General features: G+C 38.5%; 1 protein-coding gene across 1 annotated transcript; it reads left to right on the plus strand.

Moving 5' to 3' along the window:
* Window positions 1-13,091: 13,091 nt before the first annotated feature.
* Window positions 13,092-18,046, plus strand: LOC125229531 (toll-like receptor 6). The gene has a single exon (XM_048134393.1). It carries the CDS (start codon window positions 13,262-13,264, stop codon window positions 17,276-17,278), a length of 4,017 nt encoding a protein of 1,338 aa, XP_047990350.1. The 5' UTR covers window positions 13,092-13,261; the 3' UTR covers window positions 17,279-18,046.
* The last annotated feature ends 851 nt before the right edge of the window (window positions 18,047-18,897 follow it).

Genomic DNA, 18,897 nt, shown 5'->3' on the forward strand with positions numbered 1-18,897 from the left:
TACTATCCCGGAATAGTGTACAGTTACCTTATCAATGCAAATTTATTAAAACCTATTTTTTATTATTTAAGAGACAAATGAGAACATGAATCGACTGATGATAAGTAAAAAGGTTTTCACCACATCAACTGGTAAAGGCTTACTTTGCTATTCGAAAACAGATAGTAAAATTGCATTTTATCCACAAGAGTGCAAAGTAATTTTATACAAATTTTAACTTGATGTCATTAGCTGGCTGGTAGAATTTACCAATAAATTGATAAATTATGATGAATGATTTTAAATCATAATTTATTGAATAGATTGATGGATGTGACTTAGTTTGATGTTTTAAAGTCAGTATTCTGATTGTGTTGGTGTGGTGAAAATTTTTGTGTTTCACTCGGTGGCAAAGTTTGTTTAACCTTCGTGCCTTGAAACCCTCGCAGCGCTCAAGATTTCACTTTTTGAACCACTCGCTACGCTCGCGGTTCAATATTGGAATCTTTCGCTTGCTCGGGTATCAATATTGGCACGAGCGGTTAAACAACAACTTTGCCCCCTTGTAAAACAAATAACTATTTTGATCTGAAAAGGTTTCAATGTTAGCAATTTCAGTATTATAAAATGTATATTTATTGTTTATTGTTTTTTTGACTAATGCTGTCATATGGCTGTCATGTTTGTGTTGTCAGTGCCAATGTCTAGTGTGAATGAAATAAATCGTCCCTAGTTTGTGATAGGATAATAGTAATATTAGTTATAAATATATGTTTGTGAGTGATCGTCGATATTGTTTTTGATATGAGTTTCGAGGGTAAGTTTACATCTTATTATTAAGAGGGACCATGTGCAAATAATCCTTGGATGCTTTCCGAGGACCTAGAGTTTATTACGAATGTTACTTATCTACTGCAATATTTTACTATGCTTTTAGAATCGATAGCCTCGATAGATATGATTTTTTTTTTTTTAATTTATTTATCTAAAAACACTTATATACTATTTTATTACATTTGAACAGCGAGCGAAAACCGCTAACGGTTTATCTGCCGCCGTTGTCGCTCGTTTACATTGTAGGTATTTTTATTCAATAAAGGTATTAATCTATAAATTCTATATTTATATCTAAGTAGTTATTTAAACAGTTGGTTACGAATAATAAATATCATAGGACTTTCTTACACATATTGACTGAGGTCCACGGTAATTTCAAGAAGGCTTGTGTTGTGTTTACTCACACAACGATATACCTCATATAAAAATACCTACTCATACACATTGAAAATATTCATGACTCAGGAACAAAATCTATGCTCAACATCATAAATGAAAATTATATTTTTCAGAGATACTACTTCCTTCGGCAAGGGAACGAACTTCGGTGTGACAGCCAGCACCCACAATAGAGGTAAATATCGGAGCTTCGCAGGCCGGGCACGTCCGTGATTGGTCATTTCAGTATATCCTGTTAGACGCCACACGAATCCCAATGAATTATGAGAATTGTTTACCGATACTTACCGATTTGGCCGGTTTTGGGCAAACGATCGCGTTAACATTTTAATTTGGAACTAAAGAAGGTAGTTACTACGAGTATGTTAAGAATAAGAGCTTCGGACTGATCGTGTGCCTTGCCTGCTTAAGCTATTTTGTTGCAGACTGTTGAACTGTGTACGTAGCCAAATGCACAAACTCTTACGATAATATCGTTTTCGTAGCTAGCTGTCTCTATCGCTCTTCCATATTGGCGCGACAGAGTCTGTCTTTCGATCGGCGTTTAGCGTCAACGATTGTCATTTCATTTCAGCTAGGCGTGCTGGATGCCTAACCAACGGTCAATTAATCTCCGTAGCGATCGAAACACAATTGTCATTGCCGATGTTGCATTGATACTTATAGCATAATAGCAGAGTGGTACACAGCGTTTCGTTGTCGAAATGATAGCGATTGTACCTCTGGCTAAGTCGGCTGAATGATTAAATTAACCATACATTATGTCATTGTCACGCTATTGATAACCCAGATCTGAAATAAAATAAATTCGACGCACACTGACGTTAATTATTGCCAAGGAGTTCTCGGGCACCCCGAAGTCTGCTTAGGATTGCCGAGGAATTCTCAGTGATGCTGAGGAGCTCTGTCGCTCTGTCTCAAATCAAACAAATGCAAAACGGCGCCGAGCGCGTCGCGAGACTCGCGAGGTTCCCGCTTTGGAGCTCCCGAAGCCTGCCGAAAGTAGCCGATTGTTACATCTTTAGGTATGCCGTATGCTACCGAAGACTTCCGGGCTATGCCGAGGCGACCTTAGGTATGTCTTACGATGCCGAAGAATTCTCAGGTATACCAAGGGATTGTTAAGTGTGCCTTACACTACCGAAGTCGACCGAGGTATGCCGAGGCGTCCTTAAGTATGCCTTAAGGTAAGGGTTTACGCTACCGAGGACTGCTGAGGTATATCTTGGCAGTCGTGCCTTGCGATGCCGTTCCTATAGTGCCGGGCCTCCCCCGCCCGGGCCCGGGTATAGTGGAGTTTAAGAGTCGATTTCCTTTGATCTCTACATAATTATGTATTGTCACACAGTTTTCACTTTCACTCAATTCTACTTCAGTCAGCTGAATTGAGCAAAACATTTACACGTAACAGGATATGACTTCTCCAGGCCTGTACCTGTTATATTTCTTTAGTTTTCTAGATGACAGCTATTTTAATTGTAAATTAAAAACGAATTTTGATGATGTACGGTCACCGGCAAAAATATCCTCTCTACGTATAAAAAATGTAATGTAGATTGCGCTCTTATACATCTACAAAATAAAATAAGATCACGTTAGATATTTTGGCTGCCTTTTTTGCAAAACATACTCGTATTATTCCTGATGACTGTATTAAAATAGACTTAAATGTTAATTTAGTATATAATATATTCTAAGTGAATTATTGTCATTGACAGCAATTGTACATGGCCATTTAACCACACAGACATGTTATACCACAATTAATTGCCCTAATAGCAAGGATATTACTAGTAATTAAACTAACCCATTTCCCGTAGCCATCGCATTGTCCACTACCTCGTTTACGACCGACTCCCATTTGTCATCCACCGTATGATCGCCATTAAACAGGCTTAAACGATTTCATTTTCGACTTTCCCTCAAACTTCATTCGTAGCACCTAATCACAGTTCATGGACAGTATAATCCTCTTATTTATTGGCCATAACAACAATATTGCTACCAATAAACGACGTAACGCGCGTAAAGCTAAACCAACTTACGTCGTTTTAAGCTAGTATTATATCTGTCGACAGTGTGGGACCTATACAGATTTATAAACAGTTTTGGTGCTAATGAAATTATATTGAATTGCTATAAATTAAAGTGACAATGGCGAGCAGGGTGACCACAATGATGGGCCAAATTGGAGCTAGTGCAGCGTTTACAATGGATCGTATTCGGGTTTTATAGCGGCAACAACCGACCACCCTTAATGTTTGGGCGCGGACAATTGCGCCCGGCAAGATGTTTTGGTCACAAAATGTGACGTAATTTATTAGAGTAAACTGTACTGAATAAATAAGAGTCAATATTTGACCACACGCGCCTTTTCGTTTTCACTTTTATTAATGGTAATGTATGGTATAGGTTGCATTATTGCTTGCCCTTTGATAGATATTTCGAGGAACGCGTGTGTAGGCTGATGATTTTTTTTACAGCAAGCGTTCGAGAAAAAAAAAGATTGTCTTTTTTACAAGGCTAATATGAAAGTTCATGCATCACACCTGACTTTCTGACTTAATAGTGGGTTCTACTTTTTTTTAACTCCATTGTTGTAAGTTTAGCGTGACTACCAAAAATCTCCGCCTTTCGCCTTCCACCCCTCTCGAACAATGCCAACAAATTGATAATAACAAACGATGCATTCCTGCTTCACCATTCATAATTAGGGAATAATTTTATAAAATATCCCGCTCTCATGAGCTTCCATTCTGACTGCTTACTTTTCTTTTCTCCTATCTTCGTCTGTTTTAAAATAAATTTCAACGTAAGTCAGTTAAAATAAAGGTTAGTTCAGAATGTAGGTAAAAGGAGATAAGAGGGTAAGAAAAACAGGAGTTTGTTTGGAAGATGACGTGGAATTCTTGACAAAGGGATGTAGGGCGAGCGGGAGCGTAGGTAGCGGCGTGAGCGCAGCAGACCTTCCGTCGATATCGTAGACAGCGGGACACCATTGTCCACCTCGCCATTGTACACACATCCTAACCTAAAACGCCGTAACTCTTTACTACTCTCATTGTCGCTTACGGCCTTCAGAAGGAGGAAGGCAGTGCAGCACCGCGCACTGACCAAAAATCATTAATTTTCTATCACAAAGCGAGAACCCACAAATCGAAACACAAAAAAACATTCACTGGTCACTGACACAGATGCATCGAATATTTCCATCTGAGTTTTAATTATACGATTTGATGACGAAGCTGCCGACAAAGCGATACTTCTGATTTCATATGGAGCTCATAATTTCCATCGTTACCGTGTTTATGCTCGGGACGATTCGCTTCTTTAATTTTATGGTAAACCTTATTTACAATATTGCAATTGGCCTCTTAGCGATCATTTTATACCCCATGTTTATTCAAGCCCACATTAAAAAGCGGACTTTATGAGCAACTTTGCAACAGCATGCAAAACATGTAAAGTAGCATTCGTGCCTTGTTCTACACTTACGGCATTAAACTAAGTGCTCACGTGTCTAAACCCACTTAAAATTTAAAAATAAAAACAGTGCAACTATTGTTTCTTTTTGTGAAACGGGAGCGTCCACGTAGCGTAGACTAAACGACTATTCGTCGGTGTTGTGGTATAAATCACGAACTCTTTTGTGATTAATGTCAACGTTAAAGCATAAATATTCGTATTTAGTGCGGCAAACCCGTAGCCGAACGGATTAACAAGACCTCCAAAATACAAATGTGGTCATAAATAAAAGTTTCAGCTGACTGTTTACTCATCGGGTCACAATTACGTATTAAAATCCGTACATAAATCTAAAGTCTAGCTAGATAAAGCGTCTTTTGATATCACCAAAATATATAAACAAGTCATTGAAGTATTAATAACATGTGGCGTAACAAATACGATTAAGAACGCCGAGGCCCAGATGCTTGGGGTAAATTAAAAAGCGTCATTGAAAAAGTGGTCTTTGTGTTGTCAAAATTCTCTTTATCCGGTAAACCGGAATCCGCAGCCCCTCCGAATAATGCTAATCATAATGGCATTACATTCATTCCCCGGATTTCGTCAAGTATCCGAGGATCGGTCCCGAATTCTCTTCATTTTTTTCTTGTCCCGCGACGAGCGTCCTGGGTTTTTTCATCGCGAACGTCTAATTCAATCTGAGCGATTGTGTCTGCTAATTGGAAAATTAAAATGATTTCGCTAATCACGTTTCGAAATGGTCTAATCATGTTAGCCGAGTTTTAACGACTTGAAAGGAGATTTCCATTTTCAAACGTAGATATGTCTATAATATTCTTAGTCGCTTCCTGAATTTAAGTATTTAGGATATGGATATGTGAAATAATTACGAATACCTAGGTAATTTTAAACAGATGTGTTGTTACTTCACACATAAAATGAAGAGCTTTTATGAACATTTTCAATATATATATATATATACACATTTACTCGATTTTATTTAAAAAGATAAGCTAAGGCGTAGTTTTCTGTTATTTATATTTTTCAAATATGTAACATTCCAGAAATAAAACTGGGACTGCGATGAAAAACATTGCAAAAAGATGCACATTTGGCCACAATATCCCCGTATAAAGCCACAATTATGAATTAATGCCAACCTTACAAAGTGTGGCCATTAGCACAACTGATACAAAATATTTTGACATTTACGGCGACAAAATATGTATGGGTCCTTGGGGATGTGAAAAGCCCGACTGTATATGTGTGTGTGTGTGACAAAGCGAGTAGACAGCTAGGAAGATCGATTCGATTTATGTTTTTTTTTCTAACAATAGAGTCTATTTATCTGTCGATAATGGTGGTTGAACATTTGGCGGGAATCGAGTCATTTGGTAATGCGGTTAGCTATGGTGATCAGAATCACATGTCATGTCCGATTCACTCGGAGTTTCTGGTTTTAATGGCGTACTAATGTTATGGGATTATCTAGTAATAATTGTAACACTTTATTCTAGTGTTACAAGAATATTTTTTAGTAAATATGTAGTAGGTACTTATCTCAATAGAGCTTACATAAGTGGGTACAAAAAACGGTGTGTATAAATTGGGAATAACATCGCTAACAAATTATTTATTTTATTTATTATTTATTTATTAACACACAAATAAACAGTTTACATAGAACAGTGTCCCACAAAACAGTTTTCACGGTTTGACTGTGGGATCGAAATACATACATTAGCAAAAAGAATCCAATATACGAGTACCAAAATCATGTTGCGTTAAGAATTAACAGACTGTCATAGTGATTAACAAATTGATTATGTAACATGTCCAAATAATCAATCTTCTTCGACAAACCAACGACATCCAAAGATAACAATCATGCCAGAAACACTGCTTTGTTTAGTCTCCGTCAAGAATGAGAAATATCCCAAATCGGTAGTCCTTTTATCTCAATAAGATAACATTTAGATCTCTTTGGTAGGTGACTAAGTGATTAATTTGGACACATACGCGACAGACGAAAAATATTTCCATCAGATATCAAGGAAGTTTCAGCAGTAAAACTTAGATTTAACATCTTCAGTGTATTCAGTTCCAGTTTTACTTGAACTCTGATGGTTGAGTGTTTTATATGTAATTCCTTGGGCCAAGAAGGCCAGAAGAGGTCAGATTGGAGTGGTGAGCAGTAAGAATCGGTTGACGAGTCGTGGTATTGTGATTTATAACTTCCTGAGTGCGCGGGCGTTGCTTGGCGGTGTTGGCGCGTTTGATGGCGCTGGCCATGTGTGGCTGTTGCTTGAGCGCAGTTGAGTTGAGTCTTGAGAAAAACCAGTGTAAAGGTCCTTGGCATCTATATATAAGTATCTCTGTTCTAAGCTGCTGGGTGTTTCTTAAGGTTATTTCTTAGGATTGCAAAGATCAGGGGAGGTCAAAAACAAGTGTGTGTGTTGCTTGTTGAGCACAGTTGAGTTGAGTCTTGAGAAAGACCTTGGCATCTATATACTTCTGTATTTATTAGATCCCTGACTGCCTCAAGCTGTTTGGAGAATCTTATGTTATTTGTAAGGATTGTCAAGTCCAGAAGAGGTCAGATTTTAAGTCAGAGGACGTTTGATGGCGCTGGCCATGTGTGGCTGTTGCTTGTGAGCGCAGTTGAGTTGAGTCTTGAGAAAAACCAGTGTAAAGTCTTTGGCATCTATATATATCTATATTTATTGTTTTAAGCTGTTGGGTGTTTCTTAAGGTTATTTCTTAGGATTGTTAAGACCAGGGGAGGTTAAAAACAAGTGTATGTGTTGCTTGTCAGCGTAGTTGAGTTGAGTCTTAAGAAAACCAGTGTAAGGACTTTGGCATCTATGTACGTCTATAAGCTGTTGAGTGTTTCTTGTGTTATTTCTTAGGATTGTAAAGACCAGGGGAGGTCAAAGACAAATGTGTGTGTTGCTGGTTGAGCGCAGTTGAGTTGTCTTGAGAAAAACCAGTGTAAGGACCTTAGCATCTATATATGTCTGTATTTACTAGATTCCTGACTGTTAAGCTGTTGGGTGACGACGTTGACGACGATATGATATCGGATATAAGAAGGATGGCAAAATGAAAGTTTTGTGGTGGTAGGAGCGCAACAAAGATGTGAAAACATTTTTACAGGGGACTTGCCTACACTGGTTGAGCTCCTTTCACGACTCGTACGACCTCGGTAAATAGCACATAAGATTGGCACATACTGACACATAGGAGATTTACGTACGTTTTAGTGTTTCGGACAATGACTGCGGGAATGTGTGTAAGTTCGGAAGATAATTTATGGCGGAGAATGGAGAATTAAATAATAGTACTGTGGATTCAGGCGAAGTAGTAACCTGCAGGGTTGCGCAATAAAATACCTGCAAGATAATACGATTGGTGAGTTTACATACAAATGGACAACTAATAGTATCAGCTTGTATTTTATTATGCAATAAGATCCATGTCTGTACTTAGACTAACTTATTAACTATGACACAGCTTTATATTATTTTTAAGGTGGTCACTTATAATTATAGAATACTGTTACAGTAATATACCTCATAGGGCAATAGCGGCATCTCCAGTAAAATTTTAATACAAACATTTGTATACAGTAGTTAAATTGTAATCGGAAAACATTTAATCACTTTGCAATGTTAATCTAAAAATAATACCCTTTAAAAACCACACTCAAATAGCTAGTATAATTTTAATAAAATTCTTGTTAATTAGCCTTATAAGTATTTTCCATCGATTTATTTTCAGTCACTAACTTATTAGACGAGGTGGAGATTACCTAATTAGACAAAATGTACCTAGAAAAAAAAAGATGCTCGGTTTTTTTCCATGTTTTCATAATTAAGAAACGGTATTTTATTTACTTTTATTACTCGTATAGGTTAGAGAAGATCTTCGGTAGCTTTCCTTACCTCTAGATGTAAGTAGTTATACTTACAGTCAGTAAGCCAGAAGGGAAATAACAGTAGAGACTGCCGACATTCAGTAATAAAATATTTACCTACATACCTAATCCGTATAACAAATAAAATATTCACACAAGAATGCATTGCACAGACTGGCGGCATTTCCAAAGAGCAAAACTCGCACCAAAAGAGAAAAGTCGCAAGTTCTTTCCAAACCTATAGACATTTGTCTTTACCCTAAAAATGATCGTAATTTTTGCGAGAAAGCCAATAAAGAGCTTTCAAGTTCCCCGCCCTTTTTGATAATCGTACTTTTAGTGACTGATTTATATCTTTTAAAAAATGAAATGCACTTTGAACTGAAGTTATTTGCCAGTAAGCCGGATGTTGGTTCTGCGGTTTAAAAGATCATCTTGTTCAGAAATGTGCGTGATGTGAATGTGTAAGTAGAGATTTGATGTGACATTTAACCCCACAATGTAAGCCTTATTGAGCTTTTTGTGGGACTATTTGGTTGCATTTTGTAACATTTCCCCATAATACTTACACAATTATGGTCATTTATATTCATGAAAATTAGGATGTACCAGTGTTGTGTTACCTATTATTGTACATACCTACATGTTTTGCGTAAGTAGGTGTATACCTATAAACCTATTTTATATTCTGCGCCTTTTATATTACAACCGAATAAACTGAAAGGAAAAAAATAAAAACCAAATAGGTAATTAATTAAACATTTGAATTCTAGTTACAAAATTCTAAATTATGCTTTATTGCTGATAATAACAGCACATTACTTATTCACCTAACGATTTATGAAAATACAGCCACTCTAATTATTATTGATATTCATTAGTGAATCCATATTCTAAGTAAGCAAATGTCTACTGAATAACAAATTAGGTCATTACTAAATGCGGTATTATTTTATTTAGAGGTTATCTCAGTCAAAACATTGATGATAAACTGAGGTTACTAGGAACACTTATACTTGTAATTAGTAGAATTACAGCGGACGCCGCGACCTGTGACATGTTGAAAAATGATATTTGTTTCTTAGAAATATTTGGGTTGAGTTATAATAAACAGTTTGTTATTTAAATACGCGTGTGTCTGAATAATTGTAAGTTAGAATAACTCACTTACCCCCTTATAGGAATTAATAAAAACAAATTTAACTTTTCCCTTAATTTTTGTACAAAGTTGACGGGAATTGCTGGTTTGTTATTTTCCGACGTATTGGTGTGATAGAAGGGGTTATGATTAAGGAGGTTAGTAGGTATCTAAACTTTTAATTTCTGAATGTGCAATTTTTTATAGATGTTTGCAAAAATGTACTTGCGTATTTAGTACAATAGATATAAGTACATAGTGCTGGTGTATTCAATTAACCAGCTATATTTATTTTCGATTTTAAATACCTATCTTTGTTTGGACTTAATTATTCCGACTAGTCAAGATATTTCATAATAATAATTCATAATAATGGAAATATTTCTTATTACAAAACCAAAATTCTCTTTCTACATATTTAGTCATATCCCCAGAGGGAAGTGGTTTCTGACAATATCCTTAGAAACGTATTTTATTAAGTACAGGAAGTCAAAACATTTTGAATAAAATCCATTAATAAAATAACTGTAGGTAACTTAAGTGTCATGACAAATGATTAATGATGTGACACATTCAGACTATCCGAACATCGGATGCGGGTTCGATTCGATCGTAGTCACTATTTAGTAAACGCGACCGAAAACAACTTAATACTTAGGTTCTAATTATTACTGGGGTAATAATTGAACTATAATTTTTTCTTTTCTGTACATAGTGTTCGTTTGTCTATCATGTTTTTATTAGTTTTTTCCTCTCAATTCGCTCAAAGGTTGACTGGAAGAGATCCCTTATAGGGATAAGTTCGCCTTTGTACTCCATAACTATGCTGTATTTCTATGTCCTAACTTGTCTTATGTACAATAAAGTGTTTACATACATACACACATAATTATTGATTATGAGTATTATAATTTAAGATGGTCAGTTAAAGACCTATATTTTTTTTGCCAAAGATATTTATACGTAATTTATTTATTATAAACCTTATAAATAATTTATTATAAACTTGCTGATCTGAAAGTATGTACCTAAAGTTCAAGTGCTTGTATTTTATTTAGTTTTAACCACAGATGAAAAAATACTAGTACAGATACTTAATCCCATAGCACAGATCAAATAACATTTTATTACTTATGTTTAATGTTATTTTGATTCACCATAAAACTATTTTAGCACATATATAAAAAAGCATTTTACTATAACAGAGGCATTTACATCGCTTGATTAAGTACCCTGATAAGATAAGCTATATTGAATGAATCGTCCATTAACAAATTATTTCATAACAAAAGGAAGGATTGTGACAGACTGGACACTTGTTATGTAAAGAATTTTGACCCTTTCATACAAAAGCTGTCCTAACGTGTCACGTCATGACAAGTCGTCAATGAATTTTGCTATCTATCCATTAGTAGGTACCTTTCATTAACAAATGGTCAAACCATTATCACCAGCATGTACCAACATGTACCTACAGAAACTCTACCATGAGATTTTATTTATTACTAGCTTTTGCCCGCGGATTCGATCGCGTTAGAAGGAGACAAAAAATAGCTAATGTCACTCTCCATCCCTTCAACTATCTCCACTTAAAAAATCACGGCAATTCGTCGCTCAGTTTTGCCGTAAAAGACGGACAAACCATCAGTCACACACACTTTCCCATTTATAATATTAGTACGGATTTGCTAAAAAACAAAATGCAGTACAAATGGCGGACTTAAAATTTTAAGCGGTTCTCTACCAGTCAGCCATATTATGGTAAAATAGAAATTCTTGGATGTGAATGCAGAACTGTTAACAATTTCAATTATAACAATAAGCCTATTATTTAATTATTGAGTTTTAGACGTTGTACAGTACGTTTTTGATAGTTTAAACGCCGCTATCGAAAAGCGCATTTTTTTAAATTCCAAATAAAAAAACCTATTAAAGATGGCCGAATGTCACAATATCAACATTAATGTAATTTCGCAAAATGAAAACGACATATTGGTAACATTTTTGGGATTTAATCATATTTTCTAGATTACTCAAAAATTCATAGTAGGGGTTTAATAAGTACCAGCGCCAACACATTACCCTAACGAGGTATTTAAGCGATGACGTCATAGTGTGTAACAGTCAGGTCCGCAGATAAGCCTTATCTGCAGGTAGACGAACAAAGCACAGATAAGAAATAATCTGGCGCTAGGCGAGGATCGCACGCAAAGGATTATGAACTTCCGTGCGTTGTGTCATCGCGTGCAATATTCTGGTGACTGATAAGAGTGAATCAACTTTATCTATGATAGTTTTTTGGAAATTACACACATACTGGATGTTTACAGAATGTTGTACTTGAGAAAAATTTTCATCACTTTTCAATCTCCATGGCCTATTTAGGGAAATGTGACATGGATATTCTGCTAGAAGAATCAATGTCTCTTTTGAAACAAAATCTAAACTACGCTAGGCTTCTAACACTGCACATTTTTGAACAAGAAATGTCTAGAAGTGCAGAAAAGTGTCGTTTATTAAATATCAAATATCTATATTAATTATTAATATTACCTCTCTTGTAGGTAGGTACTGGTATACCAGACCAGAAGCAATCCATTATACTGTATCAAGAAACATGGGACTATCACTATAATTATGTATAATTATGTTTTATGACATAAAGGGTACATTAAATGAAGTTGACTGGTTAGATAATATTGTCCCCGTTGTCGGTTTCAATAATGAGCCTGTTAATGTATTATGTATTAAGTTTATGAGTTTATTAATTTAATGTCTCAGGTACCTACAAGAAGTGAACAACTAGGAACCTGAACAACTAGGCATCTAAATACCTGCTTCTATAGTTTTTAATTAGTATAAAAATCCGTGAGAATCGCAACCCAAGCGTACCTAGGTACTCTTCGTCTCGTACTAATATTACTTACCATTATAAATACTCGTACCTTCCATAATTTTACCTACGTAAATAATAAAATAATGAACCAAAAGTTAGTGATTAACTGCCTGCTGCATTATTTGATGTTGCTCTATTTGTACTAGAACTAGTCAAACCAGTTTTACAAAAAGGAAAAGAGCATCATGCGAAACCACATACAGCTAATCACGACTTAAGAAAACAACCCATTGTCCACACTTTTCAGTGGCGACTCTATTGAAATTTTGATTAAAGCAATACAAACAAAGTACCGCCATGTTTATAAAAGCTCGCGAAGCTCGCTTCTGTTCATGCCAATCTTGCGGCCGGCAACTTGTTGCCGTTGTGAACTTTGAAGACAAACGAGAGGCCGCATCGGACCTCTCTGTCGGGGGAGGAGCGAGCGAGCGGGGAGCCGGTCGCTCAACTCGCCGCACGCCGGCCTCAGTCGATGCCCACTCGCCGTCGGGAGCGGTCGCCACGCTTCTCCGCACGGCCCGTTATGTCTACTTCGTAACAAGTTTGACGGGAAACTCGTGAACTCGGAAAATGTGCGCGTCAACAAAACAAGTGACGATTTGAATTGAGTGACAGTTGAAAAGTGTTAAAAATGTTGTCAATGGGATTATTGGCGGTGGCCGTATGGAGTTGGAGTTGGGTGGGAGCCGGCGGGGCCTCGCTGACGAGCCGGGTGGCGGAGGCGCCGCAGGAGTGCGAGTGGCAGCGCGTGTCGGGCGGGCCCGGCGAGCCCACGCGCGTGCAGCTGGCGTGCTCGCTGCGCACGGCCGCCGGCGCCACCGACCTGCTGGCCGGCCTCAGCTCCTCGCAGGCGCAGCGCATCACCGCGCTCGATCTCCACTGCACCGACACGCTCTTCTTCGAGAGCTCGCTCGACGTCGGCAGAAGAAAAGAGGAAGGAACCGAACTCCTCTCCCGGTTCCACAACTTGAAAGAACTGAGAATAGAATCCTGTAAAATACGATACGTTCCGTCGGCAGTGCTTTCTCCGCTAAGTGGTTTACGTGCGTTGAGCATACGGACTCATAATACGGATTGGTCTGCGATGTCAATGGAATTCCATCGGGACACGTTTCGCGGACTGACCGATCTCAGATCGTTGGACTTGGGTGATAATAACATTTGGGTGTTGCCGTCAGAGATATTCTGCCCGCTGTACAACTTGAAAGAGTTGAATGTGACACAGAACAGGTTGCAAGACATCTCTAACCTGGGATTCTCGGACTGGGGTAACGGGCCCACCGCCCCCGGGAAGTCGTGCAATACTGTATTGGAAACGCTGGAAATGTCGCACAACGAAATTAGCGCGCTGCCAGATAACGGCTTATCGAGCCTGCGCGCTCTTCAAAAGCTGTTCTTGCAAAACAATAGAATATCTAACGTCGCAGATCGTGCCTTCGTCGGTTTGAGTGATTTGCAAATACTGAATTTGTCTACAAACGCCTTGACTGGATTACCGCCAGAAATGTTCCAGTCCTCGAGAGACATTAAACAGATATATTTGAACAATAACTCACTGAGTGTGCTCGCACCTGGACTCCTGGAGGGATTAGATCAACTACAGATATTGGATTTGTCCGTAAACGAGTTGACTAGCGAGTGGGTAAACAGAGACACTTTCTCAGGATTAGTTCGCCTTATAGTTCTGAACTTATCCCATAACAGAATAACTAAAATTGATGCGCTACTATTTCAAGATTTGAATAACTTACAGTTTCTAAGTTTGGAGTACAACAACATTGCACGGATCGCAGATGGCGCGTTTTCTAATTTGAAAAATCTTCACTCGCTCTCGTTGGCTCATAACAACATTATCGAAGTGGACAGCAGCCATTTTTCGAATCTGTATGTACTGAATCAATTATTCCTGGACGGGAACCGAATAACAAAAGTGGACCTACGCTCGTTCGAAAACATAACGAAGCTCCACGATTTAGGCCTCAGTGGAAACCAGTTATCCGAAGTACCGGAAGCCATAAAGACGTTGAGATTCTTGACATCTCTGGACTTAGGCATGAATAGAATTACTAAAGTTACTACCACGCAATTTGAGGGCCTAGACGATTTATACGGCTTACGACTTGTGGGAAATAAAATTGAGAAGATATCAAAAGACACTTTTGTTGCCTTGCCGTCTCTACAAATATTGAACTTGGCCTCAAATAACATTGATCAGATCGACGACGGAGCTTTTGCGTCGAACCAACAACTGAAAGCTATCGGATTAGATGGAAACAAATTAGTGGATTTAAAAGGGATATTTACAAATACTCAGCCCCTTGTTTGGCTTAACGTATCAAATAATGAGTTGCTTTGGTTCGACTACAGCCACATTCCCTCGAATCTCGAGTGGCTCGACATGCACGAGAACAAGATAGAGAAATTGGAGGACACTTACGGCGTGAAGGAGTCTTGTAACGTGAAGATGCTCGACGTCAGTCACAATAAAATAAGAAGTATCGACGAATTCTCATTCCCGAGCAGTATTGAGACGCTCGTTTTGAATAATAATCATATCGAAAAAATAAATCCCGGCACTTTCCTTCAAAAGTACAACCTCAACAAAGTCATGATTTATTCAAATAAGATAAAAACACTCGAAGTCGGCGCTTTTGCGATATCAGCTGTTCCCGAGGAGAAAGATTTGCCCGAGTTCTATATCAGCGAGAACCCATTCGTGTGCGACTGCACAATGGAGTGGCTCCAGAGAATTAACCAATTAAGTGACCTGCGGCAGCGCCCGCGAGTAATGGATTTAGAAAGTGTAAGGTGCTCTTTAACTCATTCAAGAGCAAAAATGGACGTGCTTCTACTCGAGGTCAAATCTTCAGAGTTTCTGTGCGAGTATGATTCACACTGTTTCACGTTGTGCCATTGTTGTGACTTTGACGCCTGTGATTGCAAGATGACTTGTCCAGATAGGTGCTCGTGTTATCATGATCTCACTTGGAACTCCAACGTGGTCGATTGTTCGGCCGCCGACTACGATCACGTGCCGGACCGAATACCGATGGACGCGACCGAAATATACTTGGATGGAAACGATCTAAAGGAATTAGGCAATCACGTTTTCATTGGTAAAAAACGGCTCCAAGTTCTGTATCTCAATAACAGCAACATTAACACAATACAAAATAGAACATTTAACGGGATCGAGTCTTTAAGAGTGCTCCACTTGGAAAACAACAACTTGGAGGTTTTGAGGAACACGCAGTTCACGCGCCTACAGAATTTGAATGAGCTTTACTTAAGCGACAACAAAATCAAAGTCATAGAAAATGATACGTTTAATTACCTGCCGTCGCTGGAGCTTCTGAACCTTGACAATAACGGGTACGTTGATTACATGCCGTGGCGAGTCATTACCGAGAACAACCCGCGCACTCGCGTCTCTGTCGACGGGAACAATTGGCTCTGCGATTGCAAAGACGTCGCTCAACTTAATCAATGGCTTATAAAAAAGTCTAAAGACACCGAAACCATGATGTGCTACTTCGCTCACGGCCAGCCTATGAACAAAACTATAGCGACTGTAGCGAAGGAATGCGTATCAGAAACCGCTACCGAAGAAACAGAGACCGAGACCCTAAAGCGATTATTCATTGACTCGAATGACGGTGTAGAAAATTACATTCCATATATCGCGGTGGTACTCATAATAGCAATTATTCTTTTACTAATGTGCGCTCTGCTGTTCATGTTCCGAGAGGACTTTAAGTTATGGATGCACTCGAGGTACGGCGTGCGAGTGTTCAGTTCCACGCCCAAAGACATGAACGACAACAAAAACAAGCGCTTCGACGCTTTCTTTGTGTACAATCCGCGGGACGAGGATTTCGTGACTCGCGCAGTTAGTTCCGAGTTAGAAAACTCCGGACACTCGTTGTGTCTACAGCACAGGGACTTGCAGTTAATTGAAAGACGCTCCGGCGATAGTTTAGTGAGTGCATCGGAAAGTTCCAAGAGACTAATAATAGTGTTATCGATAAACTTTTTACAGCAGGAGTGGTACGCGGGCGAGTCGAGAGCGGCCGTACAAAGTGCTATAAACTCAGTGAACGTTAGACATCGGCGTCAAAAAATAATATTCCTAGTGACGACGGACTTAAGTGCCATAAACATAGATCCGGACCTAAAAGTGTTGCTCAAAACGTGTACAGTGATCGTGTGGGGGGAGAGAAATTGTTGGGAAAAGCTAAATTTTCGGTTACCGGATGTGGACGTGACTTTGCCGAATCGGACACTTCATAACGCTAATAATATGAAAACGGGGAACCGGGAAGGTTTCGGGCGGCACGGGAACCTGCGGTACACGGCGCCGCCGACGTCGCAGGACCCGTGGTACAAGTACGGGATGGCGCCGCCGGTGCTGATGATGTCGAGCCCGATGCACTCGACGAGCGCGAGCGCGGAGGTGTCTGCGCGCAGCACGGAGGACGAGACGTGTTCGGTGGCGAGCAGCGACGGCCGCCCCGACGGCCTGCCGCACCACCACAGCTACGTCTCCATCGACAACCACCAGTGCGAGGAGCGGCCCCTCAGGCCCCTGCAACAAATACCCATGTCTAACACTAGGCCTAACAACATGAGAAAGACTTACTTTGTTTAACTATTTATACATAGGAATCATGTAAATTTGTAAATATAGTTTGTAAAATATTTAAAATAACGGACGATTAATTGAAGTACCTAAGCTGTATACATTTTAGTTAGCAAATGTTGGTGCTGTATAAAACTATAAGCGACCATTATAAAATTGTTTCTCTCGGCTTAATAGTTGTGGTAACGGAATGACGGGAAAATTTAATCGTACCGATTTGTCGCATTTATAAATGTATTTGTACCTGTCAGCTTTATTTCCTCAACATCGAAAAACCATTTTTATTGTCGAGCCTAACATTCCTGTCTTTGTATTGAATAATGTTTGTAACTGGTAATGTAATGATCGTAACTGGTATTTTAAGGTTCCTGATTAATTTAATCCTGGTATAAGAAACAGGTTGTAACGATATTTGTGATAATGTTAGGTACTTATTCTAATGTGGAAGACTACGAAATCAAGTGAGACGAGTGTTGTAGCATAACGAGAATGTATAAATAGTTTTAGGTGTGTGGTTGGATTGTTTCAAACATAATTGTATATAGAATGTTATGGGAAGATACAGAAATTTATGACTGAAGTGTTTGTAGACGGTATGTATGAAACAATGCAACCAGAGTTGTTAAAGAACTGAACTGTACCCTAGTCAATTGTAAATAGCTACTTTTATAGAAATAAGTACATAATTTGTGATGTAATTTTTAGCTAGACTATGAAAATTTTCGTATTTATTACGCTTCCAATCGCAGAGTATAAATAAAACGATATTTTATCTAATTCTCCGTATTTGATTGATAACATCCCGTCCGCGAAGATATTTCAATAAGCGCTCATTTCCTTTTTGTTTATGAGGCAGTTTCTTGAAATTCATATCTCTCCTAACGATGTGACGACATAGCATTCCGAATTAACTAATAATAAACATATACGTTTGTTAAGTCCATAACTTTATCTAGCATCAGCGGAGATGATTGAATAGAGTCTCAAAAAACCTCATCGGCATAGCTAATCAATTTACCGAATCGCTTTGTTCGCCCATCCACAGACAAATGTATAAATATTTATTTTTATCTAAAGTGATCGAGCTGGATAAGATCACGCCCTGCCCGGTTGTTCACGAGTTTCACACCAGCTTGAACTTCGCCTGATATTATAGATAGTAAGTATGCATCTAGAGGTCAAACTAGACTAGATATTAGTCCATACACGAGTAGAAGCTGTTTTGTGAACAGTCATGCTGGCCGGTACGATTTTAATTTAAAAAGCGGGCGCGACAGCGCTCGCGCCGGCCGCGGCCCGCTGCGCAACTATAAATCATCTGACCCAAGACGGATGAATAAACAGCATTTTAATTGACTTTTGAGTATGTCTCTTCATCGTTACCTCGAAACTGGAGCACCGACTGATTCACGATCAAGATAGAGCGAGAACCTTAAAACTGTTTCCGCGCTTCACTATTTAATAAGAAATACTTCACGTGCGATATATCATACTACCTTAACAAGTGTTGATTTCCTCATGTAAGGATATATGGGCAAATTTTTATTTTCTTGTCTGTTTTACTTTTTCTTCCAAATGTGGAAATTTCGTACTTTTTCTACTCAGAATCATGAGCTCTTTCGATTTCG

The sequence above is a fragment of the Leguminivora glycinivorella genome, chromosome 9, assembly GCF_023078275.1.
Source record: "Leguminivora glycinivorella isolate SPB_JAAS2020 chromosome 9, LegGlyc_1.1, whole genome shotgun sequence".
Lineage (NCBI taxonomy): Eukaryota > Metazoa > Arthropoda > Insecta > Lepidoptera > Tortricidae > Leguminivora > Leguminivora glycinivorella.

Coding starts and splice junctions, on each gene's coding strand:
- LOC125229531 (XM_048134393.1), top strand. CDS start 13,262: ATGTTGTCAATGGGATTATTGGCGGTGGCCGTATGGAGTTGGAGTTGG.